A 22,117-nucleotide genomic window follows, 5' to 3' on the forward strand; every position below is an offset into this window, starting at 1 on the left:
CGCACACACCACAATCAATAACAAACCACACCATAATCAAAAGTTTTGATTCATATATTTTATTTTATTATCATAGCAATGAAAAGGAAGCAATTGAAGAACCTAAAGATGATAAAATATCAAAGAAAATGATAGAATTATTGAAGGTAAATTCACTATTTCATGGTGATGTATTCTGTACATATGCATCAATATGTTAAATGCATTCATTTGATGTGCAATTAAAAAGGGCCAAGTACATGTAGAAGTGTACAACAGCAAAAGTCATCAGCAAATGAAAAAATGAAAAATTTTCCCAACAAAATTACAAACCTCAGATAGCCTAAATACAAGGTTAATCATACAAACTATTTCTTTCATTATATAATAACAAAATAAATGCATTTATAAGATTTTTCAGAAGTTATTTACAGCCATAATCTCTTTTTGTCAAACTAATCACTGTACATAAAAAGTGGAAATCATCTATTTTCTGATATATATGCAAAGACCTGATGCACCAATATGAACTGCTATAGAGACTATAAATCTAATGGATATTGTGTAGATAAAATATACAATACCAATGCATCAATCTGGGTATACATGTAAGTATGCTAGCACATGTATAAGACATTAAGTTTTTTAAAGACTATTTGAGAAATACATACACGTACATGCAAAAAAGGTTAAGCTGTCATTCATCATGTTCATGAGAAAACAAAAACTTCATTTAAAAGGAAGGCCTAAAACAGATCGCATATTGTGAATAATTGCAATAAAATTTATGATTTTCTATTTTTCTTGCTGGCTAGTGAGCAGTTATTAAAGGAAAATAAAACCTTTGGAACAAGATAGCTTGTGCATAAACAGACAAATTTAAGAAACAGATCAACAAAAGTTTGAGAAAAGTTGGATAGTAAGAAAGTTGAGCATTTGAGGTTCAGATCATTATCGTAATGTAGATCCTCCCATAGGCAATGCGACAAAAATGTGTGATGTCACATGTGAACAACTTTCCCATGACTTTTCAATATATTTCACTTAATCTGCCTCTTTTATCACATCTATCAGTAGATTCAAAGATCAGTTGATCTTATTCTTTGATTTTTCTGTTTCCACACAAGCACACTTGTTCCAAAGGTTTCATTCCCCTTTAATGAAATAGTGAGATTAGAAAGTCAATCATGTAAAAACTCTCAATACTTAGAAAATGAAAAAAAAAATTCTTCCAAGGATAAGAGTAAAAGCAAATAATAACTATGCCGAATGTACATCTAACGGCTCAAATTGAATAAAAATTAAAAAGTGGATTTAGCTAAATATGACGAAAACTCTTCACACGAAAATTTTTCTTTTTGGTCACTCCAACAATAAATTCATATATAAATATTTTTATTTACTTACATACAGGTTTTGCGTATGAATAATTTCCTCCTATAATTGCCACCCTTAAACAAAAGCAAACAAACTAAAACATTTTGGAAAAATAAGCGTGAAATGTCTGTCCCAATAAAAACAACGATCATACGTACATGTATAAATGAAGCAATATTTCAAGCAACAAGCATAGAACATGCTTGTGCTTGAAATTATTCCTCATTAAGTATTGATAACCATGTTGAATTTTTATTCAAAATGCTGGTATTTTTACAAATAGAAAGAATGATTTATATAAAATTATTGAAACAAAAAAAACACTGAAATTCATGTTTAATTGCCATTATTTCGCACCATAATAATAAAGCACAATTATCCAAATATTCATGATCAGGAGTGTAAATCTAGCACATCTACTTTTTTTAAACCAAAATCAATGGCTCATTCCAAGTCAAAACACTAAATTAAAGTGTACCTTTTTCACAAAATCTGAATTGTTCACGGTCTAAATTTAAACCATCTTTATGAATTCCAACCTACAGACTTATGCCGCCTGCAAACCATACTTCGATCCCTATTCCAGGTTTTCTGCAGAAATGTAACCTATTCTCGGAACCAAAACCTTGTTCCATAGCTTGGTACAATAGTCTTAATTATATGAAATATCACAATATGGATTCACGATTTTATGATCGATGTAGCGATTGATGATTAGTACTTAAGAAATAAGACACCTTTTATAAAACTGCATTCACACACAATAATTAATCATGCATACATATTCATTTTCAAAGGCAAATGTAATGATGATTCCTATAAAGATGATGTATATATCATATTGAGAGAGCAAGAAATGTGACTTGCACAGAAAATATGCACAGTCGGATTGTAAAGCGTATTGTAAGTCACATTGTTACAAATACATGCAGCCATTGTATCTGCACAACCTTTCGTTTCGGAAAGGGTTAAAATCTTGAGGGCCCTGACAAAAAGACCAATCACTTGAAAGCCCTGTGATCAGAAGCCAGCGAAATTTATGACTAATCACACGCCAATTCCTGTGGAAGAACTACACCACACAATACCCCTCGATGCAAATCTGAAATCGTAAATTTACAGAGATAGGACGCCCTCTATTTCTGAAAGCAAATAATGGGGGCAATAGTACTTGCTATGCCACGGGAATGTAATATCCCCCAAATATCTTCCCATCGGCTACGAGAGGGACTACATAATAGCGGTCAGAATTCATAAACTTACGTGTACTAGTACATCCATTCCTCACAGCTTTTACAAGGAGGAATTCAGAGGATATTACCATTAAATTTTGTGCAATACATATTCATATTTTTATTTGTGACTGACTTTAAATCCGTTTGATACCATGAGATTACAATACCAAAGGAACTGAATAAAACCAATGTTGTAAGATTGTAGACATTCGACAGTGTAGTTCAAATACTCAAAAGATTTTTTTTTTTCCTACTGTGGTATATTTGGACACTTCATGATGACTGTATTTGGTGCAATGCCTTTGTCAACACAAAATGTGATTTTAGGCCTTTGGTAATTAACATATCCACGCATCAACATACATGTATTAAAATTAATTCCAGTATCATTGTTTTCTCCCCCTCCTTTACTAATAGATATATAATAATTTCTTAATGCACCATCAATATAAACTCAGCATCTGTTGCATTCTAAACTCACCATTATGCTACTTTTACCATAATAGTACATGTAATTACCATGGTAACAGTGCTATGAAGCCAATTGAATTCAAGGTTTCCACGGTAATTTCAATACCTATTATGTCAAAGTTTCCAAAATAGTAAGATTTAATGCATTTACTTTATTTCTTTTTCTTTCCTTTCAAATCAAACATGAGAACACACTTTATATTGTATTGGACAAGTTACATGTTATATTATATTGGATACATTTACTGCTTCAACAAAACTGATCTATCTGCATATACATGATAGAAAAAGGTGAGTACATATCAGAGTACTGCAATTAATTATTAAGAAATCATTCAAATTATTTCATCTAACACTAATAAAGGCTGCAGGGAAGAAACAAAAAAACAAAGGTGAAAAAATAGTACTTATTCATGATCCATAGTAGTTTGAATTTGTAGAAAAATATCTATAATTAATTATAACTTCGTATTGTCATATACAACTCTGTTTTGTAATCAAAACAATTACATGCATCAAAAATCACACTTAATCGTACATTTAACACATATATTTCAAGAATTTTATTGTTTTAATATAGTTTTTACATCTATAGACTGTAAATATTATATTTTTCTATTGCTTAAACTGTGTTCTAAATGTCATATATACAGTGCAGTCTATGTCCTTCTAAATGGCTATACTATTGCTTGAGTAAAAGGGTATGGGGAACTAAACAAAGAACTGCATTTTTTGATTTTTCACAAATACTTTTTATAAAACATTCAGAAGTCAAGCAAAACATATATATTTGTAATATATAAATGCCTAACTTCTTAATTTCATAGGCTGATAATATTCCCCCCCAAAAATGTCAAAAACCGATGAAATTTGAGGAGAGCTTACTACCCCTGTATTCTGATAATCATAAAATTCAGTAAGTTGTTAGAATTTTAGGCAAACAGAAGCAAAGTCTGTTGAGTAGAGGTATCATTTCCAAAGTCATGGGAGCAAATATTACAGTAGCGCCCTCTACAGTTTCATGCAAGTTCCTAATTACACCAAATGCAAACAGCATGCGATCACCTGTGGCGGCAAATACAAACACAAAGTCATCATTTTTTATGCAGATTTGTAGATAGAGTAGACTCTGCTTAAGTCGACCTTGTGCAACTCGAAAACTTGTATTAATCGAAAGAAAAGAAAAGTCCCAACTTTCCCCCACAGACTTACGTGTATAAGTTCAGTGTATAAGCCGACTTTTTTATGTCAAACAACCACCTAAGTCGATCAATTACTGGACAATATACATGTAAATGGCACAGAAAGAATAACTAAAGCATACTAGAATTACATCAAACAAAAACCGATGTGAAGGCCATCGTTCCTCGAAGTAGATATGTAACAAATGGTTCGGAAAGACTAAAGGAAACTAGAATTTCAAACAAAAATTGAGGTGAAAATTGAAAGGAATGCTATTTTGACACAGAATCGTATCTATTTCATTGCTGGTTTCTTTTACACAAAGGTTTATGTACATTTCAATAGCATAGAGAGTGAAAGTTATAGGAAACTATGGCCCACATTCTGAACTGGGTTTAATTCAGACCGTGGTTTCAAATTAAGGTATAACTAAGGATAGCCAATTGTGAAGGAAATCTCTGACTGTAGAGCTTAACATTATCAGCTCATTTTTCTTTCATTTCGGAGGGATAATTATGATAGCTTCTTCACCATTCACGAGTTAGGAAAGAGCACAGTAAACATATGAAACATACAATGTAAGGAAAATGTTGACATTTTTGGCTTTCCATAACTTCAGCACAGAGTTCGACCATGTTCTACGTTAAATCTGACTTCAGAATATGGGCCAATGAAATTAAATACAGTACACAGACTACGGTAAGGCCATTATTCTTACGTCCAGTTTAACTTTATAGCCTGCGGTCCAACCCAGTGCTAAAATTATGGAAAGCCAAAAAGTTTCAAAATTTTGTTTAACAATGTTTGTTTTCTAATGTTCATTGTGCTCTTTCTTCATGCTACAATGGCGAAGAAAAGCAAATTCAGTAATCGTTCCTAGATAGTTATGAATGACCGGAGTACGAGATGAGCTGGCGAATCGAGCCTGTACTGTTGAAGATTTCTGTCTCAATTGGCTATCCATACTTCAACCAGAACTTTAGGCCAGGGTTTACATTAAACCCAAGTTCAGACCAAGTACGGGGCATTTAATTCAAGAATTTTGACATGAAGGCTAAAGCAGCAAAGTGTATCACTCAACAAGAAAAGCTTGAATAGATTTGCAAGTGGATGATCTAATCTGGTAATAATATAATAGTAATCACCTCGTAACCACTTTAAATGCATGTAAAACAGAGGGGAGCTACACGCTACACATACACCTTCATAGACAAGCCTTATGAATGTCCTCACAAGGATTTGACCCCTAGTCTAGTCATTTATACATAGTTCTACATAATAAAACTAAATAGATGTGTATTTCTGACATCTTCTTTGAATAAAATACGCTGTAAAATAGTTCTCAACTATAAATATAGAATTCACACCAAGTAACATATGCTTTTACATGTAAGTACTGTGATATTATGTATAATATGTACTAGTTGTAATCCTATCTGTTGTAATCTGAATATGATATACTGGGCCCCCATTTCATAAAACTTGTTTTAGTAACAAATTTGCAATAACAGTTAAAAGCTACTGAAATCCTTCTGTCTGATTGGCTGATGGTAAATTTGTTATAGAAATTGTGCATTTGTTATTATACCAAGTCTTTATGGAACAGGAACCTGGTCTTCTGACAAAAGAGGGCGCTTTTTATCAAAGGGAAATGTTCTAGAGTATAGCAAATCATGGATCTGTAACATTGATCGTTTGTCATCTGGGAGCCTAAGGAGAATGAAATAATGCATTCAAATGCAGCTTCAACCAATCAAAAGACTTGGCTTTCACATCAGGTGACCAGGGATGACCATGTGACTTGATTTTCACATCAGGTGACCATGGATGATCACATGATTTGGTTTCCATATCAGATGAACTGGGATGAAAACATGACTTGATATTCACATCAGATGAACTGGGATGAAAACATGACTTGATTTTCCCATCAGGTGACCATGGATAATCACATGACTTGATTTTCATGGCTGGTGATCTGAGACTGTCACATGACTTGATATTCACATCAGGTGACCTGGGATAAGTATGTGACTAGATTGTCACATTAAGCGTAATGAAATATGACTTGATTTTCATCAGAGGCCCTGGGATGACCATATGACTTGGCTTTCACATCAGGTGACCTGGGATAATCACATGACTTGGCTTTCTCATCAGGTGACCTGGGATGATCATGTGACTTGATTTCACATCAGATGAACTGGGATGATCACATGACTTGGGTTTCACATCAGGTGACCTTAGCTGATCATGTGACCAAGTGATCACATGACTTATCAGGAAAAGATGCAGGCAGAGTCGGTGGTGAGCACATAGTGGATTATTGGAAGCATGAAGTTATACACCTATATATATACTATCAAGAAATCAATGAAACAAAATAAAAAGGAAAAGATAAAGGCATACAGTACATGTATGCAAAATAGTGAAATGCTGTACATAAATATAATTATCAAAGTAATCTAACCCTCTCTATTATTAGGGGTGATTTTTGCTTAAATGTACATGAAGGAAAGAGGCATCTCCCTTTGGAGTGTACAGTATGAAACTAAACAAAAATAGGAATATGAAATCCTGAGAGAAGCTGAGAATTATCAAAATATGATATATTGGTGGTAAGTCATACTAGTTTGGGGGTCTGAAAAAAAATGAATTCTATAAAACTTGAAAATATCTGTAGAATATCTTGCCAAAATAACTAGGCATGCTCTCCAACATGACATCGCTTTCACAGGTAATCCCAAGTGAAAATTTATTTCATGAATTTCATTTATGAATAATATATCCCCTCGAAAATGTTTTTTTAGAAGAGAGTAAGTACCAACATGTGACATTGTCAATTATCTTTTGTGCATTTCAGCACTTTCATTTATATGTCAGTAGATCATGATGGGAAACCTTACATTGGATCATGATGGCCAGAGTTATGCCCGAATCAATTACACAATAGACCCCATATAAACCAGTATGAATTGTCATGGTTGAGAGCCGAGTGTGTGTTTCATAAAGCTGTTCGTAATACCTCAGTCACATTTCCCCTACGGCGGCCATAGGGCGAGTCGAAAAAAGCCGTCTTATTCATTTTTATTCAAACAACCTACAATATGTAGCTGGTACAAAAAATGTTATAACGGCCGTTTTTGACTCGCTGTAGGGGAATTGTGACCAAAGTATAGTCTTATTCATTTTTATTCAAATAACCTACAATATGTAGCTGGTACAAAAAATGTTATAATGGCCGTTTTTGACTCGCTGTAGGGGAAATGTGAAAGAAGTATAGTGTATAAGTGGAGCGTTGTGGCCCAGTGGATTAGTCTTCGGACTTTGAAACAGAGGGTCGTGGGTTCGAATCCCAGCCATGGCGTAATTTCCTTCGGCAAGAAACTGATCCACAATGTGCTGCACTCAACCTAGGTGAGGTAAATGGGTACCGGTAGGAAGTAATTCCTTAAAAAAAAGCTGTTTGCACTATGAACGCCTAGCTTAGCCGGGTAAAATAGGAGCGCCTTGAGCACCTAACAAGGTGGATATGTGCGCAATATAAATACCCTATATTATATTATAAGTTACGAGCAACTTTACAAATGCCTGTTGATCCTTTCTTGAGGTAAATTATGTGAACCAAATTTTCAATAGTGTGGATTTAGCTCCTAAGAGAGGCTCACCGGTCACTTGCAAATTTTCTTGTAACTTTATACAAACAACTTATGAAACACCCACCAGGCCTATTGGCACTAATTTCAATGGGGCTATGTAGGAATACAGGACCATCTTGGGCGCCATGGACCAAATCCAACCAAAATTTGGTAGTGGAGGTTTCTTATCATGCTCTGCCAATATATGATGCGTAAATCACTGAAATGCAGAAAAGAGTTTTCTTTGTGACACCATCACTTTGGTAAACCTTGGAATACTTCAAGTGCTAACCTGTTACAGAGTACAATTGAAACCACTGCAAACCGGCGCCCTATAGATTGTTGAACGCTGCAAATTTATCCTCCCAGTTTTTGGCCGACGCCTGCTTCTTCTTCTTCCTTCCTGCGGCCAGTATCCTTGCCTTTTCCATCGTAGACAGCTCCAGCCCGGACTTGTTGCTATCGATGTTCAGACTAGCTTGCCTCGTGGTGGGTGGGGCGGCGGGTCTGGCTGGAGGCATAGACTCAGTCTACACGGGAGAAGAAAAAAATAATAATAAAATTATTTGAAGTGTTTTAACGTAATCAGTCAATAATATATGGTGACACCAGCATCATCACCAGTATCAGCATCATTATTATGAGTTGTAGTACATGTAGCAATAATGATAGGAGTAGTAGAAATAGTAGTAGTAGTAGTAGTAGTTGTAGTGGTAATATTAGAAGTAGTAGCTGAAGTAGTAGTAGTAGAAGTAGTAGTAGTAGTAGTAGTAGTAGTAGTAGTAGTAGTAGTAGTAGTAGTAGTAGTAGTAGTAGTAGTAGTAGTAGTAGTAGTAGTAGTAGCAGCAGCAGCAGCAGCAGAAGCAGCAGTAGAAGTAGTAGTACCAGTAGTAGTAGTAGTAGTAGTAGTAGTAGTAGTAATAGTAGGAGTAGTAGTAGTAGTAGTAGTAGTAGCAGTAGTACTAGTAGTAGTAGTGTAGGAGTAATAATACCATGATCATTCTGTATCATTAATACCATAACTATTATTAAATTATTATTGTAGTTGTTGTTCATCAATTATACTCTGAAAATTAATCCGTACTTTCTCCGGTTAATTTGCACATTTGTCCGGTACTCGGAGCTTCTTCTTTCATCATTTGCTTTCGGGGCTAAATGGGGGGGGGGGGGTGGAAGGATGTTAAACTTACCTATACCTCTTCCAACCGTAGTAATAGCAAGCTCGGGGGTAAAAAACTTCAGCTTTTCATAAATCTCTACCCCTACCCAAAAAGAAATTACCACCCAAATCCACCACCACCATTTGAACCATGACATTTCACATAGGAATGGAGACAGGGAGGGTCTTTTACTATTAACTTTAAAGGAGAATGAAATCTTTGGAACAAGATAGGTTGTGTGAAAACAGAAAAATCAAAGAAACAGATCAACGAAAGTTTGAGAAAAATTGGACAAATAATGAGAAAGTTATGAGCATTTGAATAAATCACTAATGATATGGAGATCCTCACATTGGCAATGCGACAAAGATGTGTGATGTCACTTACAATGAACAACTCTCCCATTACTTTAGTATATATTTCACTTAAACTGCCCCTTATTTCACATCTATCAGTAGAGCATATATTCTTTCTATAGGAGGGCATGTAATACAGATTTTTAAAGAATACATCATGGATAAAGAGTTTGTATCATCATAAGAAAAAGCAAAAAGAAACATTTTAGGGGTATTTTATAGTCCATCAAAGGGAAAGTTGTTCACATGTGACATTACACATCCTTGTTGCATTGCCAATGGGAAGATCTCCATAGCATTAGTGATTACAATATTCAAATGCTCATAACTTACTCATTATTTGTCCAATTTTTCTCAAACTTTCTTTGTTTATTATTCTTTGATTTTTCTGTTTCGACACAAGCCTACTTGTTCCAAAGGTTTCATTCCCCTTTAATACTGTATCTATTGATATAATTTGTGTATTTTTCACACCCAAATAAAAATAAAATGTTTCCCAGAAAATCATACCTTCAGAAATATACCTCTTCCCTTCATCATGAATACACATACAGTACAATAATAAACCAATATAATTATTTTCTATTTATGAGCTACAGTATGAATACCGATAAAGGGGAACCATGAAATTTCCCTTTTCTATACCGCAAAGAATTCATTGAATCGTGTTCACAAATGATACGCAAATAAAACTGCTGGACCAACAATGTCATACTCGCTTGTCACACATACATGTATGCGGATCACTAAAATGTTCCAAACAAATAACCTTGGTAAACTAATAATCAAAATGAATATGGAAATTTATTTGTTTCCTTGTAAACGAAGCTGTGTTTACCCATAAACCAACTTTGTATCAAATTAAAAGACACAAAAACAATAATGAAGAGACTACATTGTAATCCCACCTCAAAACCAAATTATTAATAAACAAATAAATCTGATTGATAGTCCTTGGTCCTGTAAAACAAAGGATAGTGATTGATCGTACGCTTGATTTTCACGATTGATTGTACATTGTAGTCAATGCAATCAATCGTAGAAAAATTTTATACGATGATTGCTAAGCTTTGTGTTACGGGCCTCCGATGGCTTTTAATCATAACCACATCAATTATAGTCAGTGCCATGTACACATACAATGTACATGTACAAGTTTCATGCAGAAATTCTGCAAGTTCTTCAAATTGCTCATTCCCATTTTTATCAAAAATAAAACAACAATTTGGAACAGGTACAGTGTAAATGGGTACTCTGCAACTTCTTAGTCTGCAGGCACAGACCTTAAACTTTGGTTTTTGCAATTTGCATGGTGCATATTGCAGAGTCTGAATTAGTGAGACTAGCTTCACTTTGCACTGCATCTAACACAGACAGAGAGTTTGGAGTCTAGTCTTCATTCTAGACATGGTAGTCTGGTTAAAGTGCAAAATTTGAGTCTGTGCTCGCAGACTAGCATCGTTTCAAAGCAGCTGTCCCCATTGCCCACTGATTTGTCTAAGATGATGATGAAAAAGAGGATCACCCATGATTCAATAATGTATGGATCATTCTAAATTACATACATTCATGTAAATTTCACTGTTTTTATTTACTCTTCATTGAAACAAAAAATATAAAGATGGTTGTGGGTTTCCCGAGTGAAAGACGCTCAATCAAACTTTTGGTATGGAGCCTAAAATGACAAGCATACAAACAACGCATGAATACATGAATACACAAATATCGTACAAAATACAAATAAATTAATGGGGATTCCAGGCCGGCAGAACCACACACATACAATGAATACATGAATGAAATGGATTATTTCTCTCAATCCAAAAGTATGACTACATTTTCTGAAAGAATACTATCCAAATTCATGCAATTGTAATCTGGTTCCATTTCTCTACTATATCTTTTTCTGAACACAATGAGTCTGTAATAACAAATGTGCAATAACAGTAGTTAAAAGCTACTGAAAACCTTCAATTTGATTGGCTGATAGTAAACTTGGGACAGAAACTGTGCCTTTGTTATTAAAATGAAAGTCTTTATGGTACGGGATCATTATCATGTTATTCATGGTGATCATCCATAGTGTGTGTTGAAGTGTGTTCTAGAAAATCTTTCATAAACATGATTTTTGACAACAATGAAGCTAATACGATGACAGTCAGTGTGATGAATATAGCCTTAATAACCGGTCTTCGGGTGAGGAATTTCTTCTTTTTAAAGGAACAACAACACTGAATGATGCATGCACAGTATGTATATAAAGGGAAAGAGTAGAGAAAGGGAGAAAAAAATCAATATATTACCTTTAAACTTAAATTAAATATACATGAATATTAAGTTAACAATATTAAGAAAACAATCAGAAATGAAAGAGCATGCTGCAGTATGAGCATCTATATGAGAGCCCCATATAACAAAGAAATTGAGATTTATTCTGATGGATCTGAACTACGAAAATCCACTTAACCGAATATTATGTTTGTGCGAGTCGTTTGTACGTTTTTCTTATTCTAGTTCTTACATCATCTTTCACACATGTTCAGGGTGCTTCTCATATATTTCCAAGAGGACAGTGTGTACATGTACATTCGCATGTACAAAGAATTATGACATCCATGGCTTCCCATAGATGATATTAATCAGGGCCCAGTCTTATAAAGAGTTGCGATTGATTTGATCAATCTCAACTATAGAAAGCCAGCAACGTCAACATCTAAAATGCATTTTTGTTCAAAATATTTCCTAGATATGATGCATATTTACATAAAATCATTGTTTTCTTGACATTTTTGTGAGTTCGCCTTTGTTTACAAAAGACATTTTGCAAAGTTCCTGTAGAAAAAGTTATGACACTGATGGATTTCCATAAAGTTACGATTGATTGGATCAACCGTAACTCTTTGTGAAACGCGGCCCTGATCAATCGCATCTACAGAGCTGCCAAGTTGTATTTTGCATTTTCAGTATACTTATCCCCCAAAATCAGTATTTTACCGTGTGAGATAAATATTTTGTATTTTTCCCCAAAAAAGTGTATTTCATAGTAAAATGCTTGGCGCACTTGCCCATCACGGCGCTCAAGCTGCATGCAAACTAAAATGTGCACTGCTCTTGAAGATGAAAAAAAAAACATTGAAACTTGTGTATATCTCACCCTGATTTTTACAAAATGATTGAAAAAAAAACAAGTTACCTGAAATTACATTGATCTAATAACCATATTTGTGTACGTTTTATGAAATAGAGACATAAAGAGATGATTTTTCTCAATAAACTTCGATTTGGTAAAAAAAAATTAAAAAAAAAATACAAAAAACATATTTTTTAAAGAAAAAACGTACTGCCGTATTTTGGTTGCAAAAACGTACTAAATACGGAAAAATCGTACTACTTGGCAGCTCTGCATCTATGGAATTCCAAAGTCGAGATTGATCAGATCAATCGCAATGCTTTGTTAGATGAAGCCCTCATGTTTCTCCCAATTTGTAAACATGTACAGTATGGAAAAAGGAACCAGAATTGTCATGCAGTTATTACAATTTAAGCAAGCTCAATCATAGTGATAATTTTGAGTAGGCACAATAACTAATAAGGATGAATTATAGACGGAAATGTGTTTCTTCTTTTATCAGGGACGTCAAGACTTCTAAGTCTCATCAAAGAATGCAATGTCAGAACAGTGAAACATAAAATGAAAATGTAATATTTTATTCATAGCTCATAGGAGAAAAGAGCTATCGAGCTATAAAGGATACAAGGGTTACAAGGACCATGTATTATGAATGACAAATCAAACGCAAACACGATGCATTGTTACAATGGGATAGCATTTGACTGATTTTTTTTATCAACGATGGCGCTCGCCAATTTCAAGGCATGCCAACATGCATCTCCTGCTCAATTTGATCCAGTAGGAATAACTGGTAAACTTGGAATGTTTGCTATCCAAACCAGGGTGACCAGATTTGGAAAGTCGAAATAAAGACATGTCAAGTCAAATCAGTCGCGTAGTGATCCAAAACTTTTTCAGAGGGTTAAACATGGCATAAGGGGCAAAAATTTCTAAACAGCTGCAAGCGAACGAAAGATGCGAGTAAAAATTTTGACCTATTATTTAGACAAAAATGTTAGACTTCGACATGATAGATAGTCGATATCATATTTCACATTTTTTCCTACTATGCATACGAGAAAAAAAATTAATGCTTGAATATTCTCACACAAATGTGTTCAAAGTCCTGAAATATGGGACTAAAGGGCATCCCGGGCAGGGTCATACGGGGCGGGGGACCAATTACTGAAATACGGGATTGTCCCTTGAAATCCTGGAAGCCTGGTCACCCTGATCCAAACTCCAACTTGAAGCAGCTCAATATGAAGTGATTTCATGGAATTATACATGTATGAGAGCTGGACTCTAAAACATACATGTAATGACTGATCATGAAGCTGAATCCTACGATTGATCATACAACTACAATCAATTCAGAACCAGGATCAATCGCTTAAGTTGATGTTACAGGTCCCTGTTGCATAAAAGTTACCGGTTTATTTTCAAATGGTATACTGCCAATTTGTCTGATTGCCAACTCGTCTACCATCAGTTCGTCCACTATCCATTTGGTCTAATTGCCATTTCATCCACACACCATTTTGTCTGATAACCAGTAGCCATTTAGTCCATATACCACTTGGTCTAATTGGACTAAGTGTTAATTGGGCGAAATGAATGAAAATAAAATGGATATTAGACCAACTGGTTACGAGACGAAATGGTCATAGACAACTGGTGATTAGATGAAGTGATGACTGGACCAAATGGTTGTTAGACGAAGCGTTGATGGACGGAATGGCATTAGACTATTAAAATGAAGGTAGACCATGTGGGGAGTGGACGAGTTGGCAGTAGACGTATTTACCAAAGTTACCATTATGGTAACTTTGCCATCCAATGGTATCTTTCATGGAATCCTTAATTTTAATTGGCTGATGAGCCATGTTACCATGGTAGTTACCATTGGATGGCAAAGTTTTATGATTATAGTAACTTTTGTGCAACAGTGGCCCGTATTCTGGAGTCGGGTTTAAGTTAAACTCAGGTTTAAAAGTTGTGGTTTAAGTATGGGAAGCCAAAAGTATCAAATTTGTTATTCAGTTGTATGTTTCTTATGTTTACTGTGCTCTTTCCTGATTCATCGATGGTGAAGCCAATAATCTTTTTATACTTCCTAGACAATTATGAATGATTTGAGAGTCAAATGAGCTGAAGTATGATATCTCTACTGTTAGTGATTTATGTAACAATTGGCTCGCCATACTTAAACCACAACTTTAATCCTGAGTTTAAGTTAAACCCGACTTCAGAATACGGGCCAGTGTCCTTGATGGTGATACATTGTGATGTGTAGGTGAAATGTCCTTAGCTGGAAAACTATGGAATCATCTACCTGTACTGTAGTCAAGGTGGCATCCTCTGTTGACCCTTGGACCTATGAGAGATGGACATTCATTGGTTAGTTAAAGGTCAAGTCCACTCCTAAAAAAGGTTGATTTGAATACATAGAGAAAAATCAAACTAGCATAACGCTGAAAACTTAATCAAAATCGGATGTAAAATAAGAAAGTTATGAATTTGAAAGTTTTGTTTGTTTTTCATAAAACAGTGATATGCACAACTCAGTGACATGCAAATGAGCCAGTCGATGATGTCCATCACTCACTATTTCTTTTATTTTTAATTATTTGAATTATACAATTTTTCAGTTTTTGCAGATTTTACAATTAGGACCAACTTGACTGAACCATATAGTATTGTACAATGCTAGCTACACAAGTTCAGGGAGGAATTAATCGTTGTTTCACTTGGCAATGAGGAGAAAATTTTAATATTTCATATTTCATATAATAAAATACAAAAGAAATAGTGAGTGGATGACGTCAACAATCTCCTCATTTGCATACCAACCAGGATGTGAATAGAACTGTTTAGTGAAATTAAGCAAAACTTTAAAGTGTCATAACTTTCTTATTTCACATCCGATTTCAATGAAATTTTCAGTGTTATTCTTTTTGGATTTTTCTCTTTTTATTCAAATCAACTTTTTGTTGGGGTGGATTTGTCCTTTAATGCATTCACTGGCATGCAACTGACATTGTCCTCCGAATATTATTCTCTTCATATTCAGCTTCTTTGTTCATGGTGAGGTCCGCCGTCAAATAAGCCATGTGTTGAAAGAAGCAGTTCGTTTTTAAATATTGATACTTCACAAACTCTATGCGTAGCTGATGATAAATCTCTTAAATCCTGGAAAATCAATGTGCAGTCCTGGCTTACCTTTGGGAAGCTTAGTTCCATGTGTTTTATTTGGGAAAATGTATGCATATTTTAAGATAGAGGCAATATTGTGATTGATTGTTGATTAATAATAATTCAATTTTTCCAAGTTTCCTCCTAATATTCCAGAGATACATGGCTCACATCGTGTAGACATAGTAGAGACATCGTAGAGATCGTGGAGGAGCCGTGGTGTAGTGGTTCTGACTCTCGCCTTGTAAACAGAGGGTCGTGTGTTCGAATCCCACCACGGTCTGGCGTCCTTTGGCAAGGCGTTAATCCACAGTTTGCCACTCTCGACCCAGGTGCTAAATGGGTACCTGGTAGGATGTGAAAGTCATTGTAACCTGGCCAGTACTGTGTGCGCCTCACCGGCGACTGACTGGAATACTCCCCATGGAGTGGAGGATGTGCACACATTGTGTGCAGGAATGACTGATTGAATCTGATGACCGGGGTATTAATATATCTGTATAGTGCTTTATTTTATAGACACGTCGTTCCGATGTATTAAGCGCTATATAAAAGCGGATTATTATTATTATAGATTGTTTATCTCTTCATGTTATTGGGGTCATTATATGTGTGTGGAAGTGTGCGGATCAAATAATAAAGCATTTCATGTCACAAAATCATCTGTTTTTCGATTTTGCTGCTCGAAATTGAAAGCATTTTGATTGAAAAGCATTTTCTGACTCAACGCATTGAATGTCCATTTCTAATAGGTCCATGGTTGACCAGTTCAAGGAAGCCAAAAATCGCATCTATCCGGGTTCCCAGCTTTTCAAGAAAACAAAATTCCCTGATTGTTCCCTGATGAAGTTTAAAAATTCCCTGATAATTATTTAAACCCATTCCCACTTTCGCATGTGTTTCTAAGTTGTTGCAGTGAATTACTTGGATTTTCAGTATAAAAACAATAATGTGAAACTAATTATTATCACAATAACCAGTCATTCAATGGATGTTGTTTCAATATTCAACAAAATATAACAGAGTCTGACCAACTATCATGCTTTCGCAGTCAGACCGCAGGTCCCTATGCTAATGAGCAAAAAGGCCAGATTCATCCAAATCATCTCGTGGCTGAATCCTTCTCCTTGCAAAATCTCGTAATTCGTGAGATTTTCTTTCTCTAAGAATTTACCTGTTTTAACCTCAAGTTAAATGAAATATTATTGCACCATCAGATAGAGTAAATGTTACTCTTTCATATTGGTCATTTATTTTATATACAATATTTTGTTAAAAAAGTAAATTTCTGGCCTAAAAAAGTAAATTTCTGGCCTGAAAATGTGCCTCAAAACTAGATTTTCTTCCTCTGTTTTCTTTTGCAAATTGTGCAAAACTTTTTATTTTGAGCCTCAATGATATCTATATCACCATAAAGCTGAACTTCTGTACTTTCTCACAATGCCACTCTTGATATGCGGCACCTTTTAATCGGGTCAAGATCACACTTTTCCCACAAAGGTACAAGACGAGATTTCTGAAATTTTGTAGTTGCATGAAATCCAGAGTTCTGATTGGCTGGATAAGGTTCACAGAACAACAGGCGCAGGGTATTTGAGGAGATTACCACATGGGAAGTGTGACCTTCCCATGAACCCAGGCACTGGAACCATTGGAATTTGCCAGTGTGTGGTCTCTTTGACCAATCAGAGTGCAGTATTCTTGTTTTCAAGCTGCTTTATGTACTTGGCAAATGAAAAGTGTGATCTTGACCCGATTAAACCAATTCTTATTTTAAAACCTATATCATTTTAAAGCATACATATTCAGCTTTATTATGATCTAAAAATCATTTGGGCTCAAACAAAAATAAAGTGTGAAAATAGCAGCTTTTGTCAGGTGAAAATAATTATTTTGTAGCATATTTTAGATCAAAATTTTAACCTATATTACAAAATCTTTGAATAAATTCAAACACATGACCTGAAAGAATGATTCTTCTTCTTTACAATGATACCAAATTCATGAAATTCGATGCACAAGTAGAGCAGCAATGACCGAATGAAAAGAGGTGTTTTGGTCCGCATCAAGCTCATTAAATATGCAAAACATCTCAAATTATGAATATCACTTGGATGAAAGAAGCCACTTTCTTGGGACCTGCCGTCTGACTGTTCGACTTTAGGGCCGATCAAAATTCCATGATTTTTCCCTCATTTGAGGCATTTTTCCCTGATTTGAGGTATTTCTTGTCAAATTCCCTGATTTTTCCCTGACTGGAAAAAAGTAAAATAATTTTCCCTGATTTCCCTGATGGGCTGGGAACCCTGTCTATTTGCTATCATGAGGACAATGGATTACATGGACTTTAATAAAAGCTTATCATTCTGAGGTGGTGAATTATTGTTTTAGTGGCCAAAACATGCAGAAGTGTGTGTGTGTGTGTGTGCAGTGCTTTGTAAGGGGCTATATTAAATGTGTATTCGTTTGGATAATGTAGGATTTGTAGGGTTAGGTCTGAATTAAGATCTTCAAGCTTTGCTCAAAGTCCAGGGGCCTGCTTCATGAAAGGTTTAACTATATAAAACTTGTAACTACCATCATGGTAACAGGGCTCAGCAGCCAATCACAATCAAGGTTTCTATTGAAGTTACAAGAATGACAAATATACATTTATTGTCTATATGAAATAGGTACCAAAACTTTGAAGCATTGGTCACTGACGTAAAAGATACGGAACCATAGAATCTTTCAAGAAATGGTGAATAGATCAAGTTCAGATAGTGCTCTTGATTTCAGCAAACATAAAAGTATGAACCAAAGAATGTATACATACCCTGGTAGGTTGATGAGAGGGCTTGGGCTCTGGTTCTGGTGTCGGCTCTCGAACCGGTTCCGGTGTCGGCTCTCGGACCGGTTCCGGTGTCGGCTCTCGGACTGGTTCTGGTGTTGGCTCTCGAACAGGCTCAGGCGTTGGCTCTCGAACAGGCTCAGGCGTAGGCTCTCGAACAGGCTCTGGCGTTGGCTCTCGAACTGGTTCCGGCGTTGGCTCTCTGACCGGTTCAGGTGTCGGTTGGCGCTCTGGCTCCTCCTCTGTGAAAGCAGGGGTGTCTGTTTCGTCATCAAAGGGTGGGGCAGATTCCACATCAGGAACGGTGGCTGCTTCTAAGATTGGTTCAGGTTCTGGCTCAGGAATGTTGACTTCTGGCTCTTCATCACGATCTATGGGTGGAGCCTGATCATCAAGGTCATAAGAAATTCATTGAAAATAAAACTTATTTTTCTTGACACTTTCAAGTTGAAATGCATATGGTCTGACTCTAATCCCCAGATGTGACATTAATTTTTTTTTAAAGCAACATTGCACTTGACCAAAGGGTGACACAACATTTGCTCCTGCGACAATTGTTCCGGGTTTAATTTTGTCTAGGATATAGGGCTAGGGTTAGGGTTGCAATAGGGTTTTATGATAGGTTAAGAGTAGGGTATAGTGATAAACCCACGGTTGAAGTTGGTCATTCGATTAGTGTGTAGAATTTAGACTGGAGCGATTGTTGCTGTAGCAAATGTCATGGAATCAACCAAAGTGCAGTAGATCTATGCAATCCTGGCAAGAAGAATATCAATTCCTTGAAGTGCTGGCACACTTGGGTGGCAACCAGGCAATTATGAATAGATATGACCCATGAAAATTTCATGATTTTTGCCTGACAAAATATTGTGACCAACACCAGATGAGAACACAGAATCTGAAGTGTAAAGTAGTTGGCTTTAGGGGAGAATTCCTTGGGTAAAAGCTTGCACACATTCCAATGACTTAGAAACAATTTACCAAGGCCTAAATTCAGGCTTTGGCACACACAAAAAAAAGACTATCCTCAATAACTACAGCTTACAAAGAAACTCAAAGGTGCACAAAAACATCCTTGTGGAACCCCATTTATACTATAATCTACTTACTGGAATGCTTTCTTCCACATTGACCTCTTCTGCCTGGACTACTTCGACTTCTACTTCTCTCCTCTCTTCATCTTCTATTTCTTCATTTTCTGATTGCTCCTCTACGACCTCCTCTTCCTCCTCCCGTCTTTGAATCTCAGAATACTGATGCTCCTCTTCTATCTCCTCTTGTCTATCTGGTGCCGATTCCTCCTGAGCTTCCACATTTACCTCAATGACATCATGGTCACCCATCATATCCTTGGCATTCCCATTCATAATGTGCACCTCCCCCTGAACTTCTAGGTGGTCACCGTTTAACCGTGGCGACTCCTGCACGCCCCTTTCCGCCATACTCTCTTTTATTGTGATGCCATTCCGTCTGCAGTATGCATCAAGTTCTCTATCAACGACGAGTAGGCTGGTGGAGCCGCCGCCGGCCTTGATGCGGGCAACAACCTGTGTGTGTGTTTCGCGTTCGATGTTGGTGCCATCTACTTCGATGACTCTGTCTCCTGTTTGCAGGCCGGCTAGTTCGGCTGGTGATCCTGAAGGACAGAAGATTGAAACAAAGATATATTGGAAAGAAGGTAATCATGAGTGTAGAATGTGATTGTGCTTGGCTTCAGACAAGATCCATAGAAAACATGAGACAGACAAAAGAACAGAGATAGAGGAACGGGGCTCAAATTATTACAGGATTCAAAGGGGCAAGGCCACTTTTCAAAAAGGCCACTTTAATAAAGGAAAAGGGAAAGTGGTGCTCGCTTTAGAGAGCATCCAAAGCCATTAAAAGAGAGCATCAATAGTAAAATATACTTTCAATGGGACACATTCACTGGATTACCATATGACACCAAGGCCACAGGCAAAAAGGGCACTTATTTTGGCCTTTGATATAAAAATATTTGGAAGGGCAGCAAGCCTGTTTCTGAGGGCATGGCTTTGGATGACCCTGGATAAATTTGAGGCCTGGGGTCTGTTTCATGAAACTTTCCTTCACCCTGATTGGCTGATAGTTAATTTGTTATAGAAATCTTGCAAATGTTGACAAGTTTTCATGAAACTGGACCCTGGGGAGAGAGAAGAGAGAAGATCAAGGGGAGATGATTACAGATACCTGTGGGTCCCATTTCATTTCATATTTAATTTTTAATGAGAATTTCAGCGTCATGCTGGTGATGAGATTTTTCTCTAGTTTTGTATCCCTATGTAATTACAGTATAACAATTATACCCCCCCCCCCCATTGACCAGATTCAATATACATTGTATGACAAGTTTGGGTGAGGTGCAGTTTTAATTGCTGGCTTTATTAGTGCAATGTCAATAGGGAAATAACCATCAACCAAAGCTGTGTCAATATACATGGACAGAGTCTACAAGTGATAATTAAAAAAAGGTATAAAGTGTCCAAAAACAGGATTTTCAAAATTATGTAGTACTCTGTAAGGAGCCTGCCAGTTCATTAATATGTAAATAAGTTTAAATTTGAGAGGAAAAAAGGCATAAGCACAAATAAAAAGAAAACCACAACTTCAGGAATTTTATTGGAATTCCTTTGCAATCATTGCCAATAATTAATTTCCAGAATATATTGTATGTTTGTACCGTATACTTGGATAGTCTGTCCTAGAGAATAGAGATTCTTTCAATTTTATCTAAACACACTGTAGTCGTACAGTATATAAATAGGTCCCCATAAAAACACATCTACATATTGTCGGAAATGATCTGTAGGTGAAAACCTAAACTCTATATGTAGGCCGAGGCCGACATACATATACAATGTACATGTACTGTACAACATATACCATGTTTACACTTAATCGGCAATTGGTTCAGAACCAAATGCCGATGCAGAATCGGCATTTGGATTGCGTTTACACGTTGTTACAGCTCGCAGTTAGGAACCGCGAGACGATGCAAAAACCTGAAATGATACGCATACCTACAATATACGTCATAATAAAGACAACGCTGGATCAGTGCGCTTACAATTACGTCACAATGGTAAAGTAATTGAAATGCGCACAAATTGCCGGTGCAGAATCGGCTTTCTGTTTACACGTAATAAAAAGCCGATTCTGCATCGGCTCGCGGTTCAGAACCTACTACTTTGGTGGTGCAAATTGCCGGTTCTGAACCGCGAGCCCATTCAAGTTGCTCGCGTTTACACGCTATGAAAAAGCCGATGCTGAATCGGCTCGCGGTTCAGAACCGCGAGCTGATTCAAATGCCGATTAAGTGTAAACACGGTAATAGAGGTAGCGTTTCATGTGTGCAAATGAGCACACTTGAGTGCAGGTGTGTGTGTACACTCAAAATCCATTCCCATCTTTATTATAACGTCTTTTGTGCCATTATTAGTGCTAATATACAATATCAATACCTGCAATTAATGTCACTCTACCAAATTATCAAAGGCTTCAAATGTTCCATTAATGTAGCAGGGTAAACTCCTCGTGACTACACAGTAAATTTTGTACAAAATA

The 22,117-nt window shown here is 36.1% G+C and overlaps 1 protein-coding gene across 1 annotated transcript; it reads right to left on the reverse strand.

Moving 5' to 3' along the window:
- Positions 1–43: 43 nt before the first annotated feature.
- On the reverse strand, positions 44–20,756 carry LOC129263185 (protein TsetseEP-like). Its single transcript, XM_064100461.1, has 6 exons — positions 20,744–20,756; positions 19,645–20,171; positions 18,521–18,919; positions 14,846–14,887; positions 8,175–8,412; positions 44–6,603 (listed from the first exon to the last, which is right to left on the reverse strand). Exons 1-5 carry the CDS (start codon positions 20,754–20,756, stop codon positions 8,215–8,217), a joined length of 1,179 nt encoding a protein of 392 aa, XP_063956531.1. The 3' UTR covers positions 44–6,603; positions 8,175–8,214.
- Positions 20,757–22,117: the final 1,361 nt, after the last annotated feature.

Source organism: Lytechinus pictus, chromosome 6 (assembly GCF_037042905.1).
Source record: "Lytechinus pictus isolate F3 Inbred chromosome 6, Lp3.0, whole genome shotgun sequence".
Lineage (NCBI taxonomy): Eukaryota > Metazoa > Echinodermata > Echinoidea > Temnopleuroida > Toxopneustidae > Lytechinus > Lytechinus pictus.

Coding starts and splice junctions, on each gene's coding strand:
- LOC129263185 (XM_064100461.1), bottom strand. Junction 18,920..19,644: donor ATGTGGAAGAAAGCATTCCA/GTAAGTAGATTA, acceptor CTTGATGATCAG/GCTCCACCCATAGATCGTGA. Junction 8,413..14,845: donor CCACCTTGACTACAGTACAG/GTAGATGATTCC, acceptor TCTCCCGTGTAG/ACTGAGTCTATGCCTCCAGC.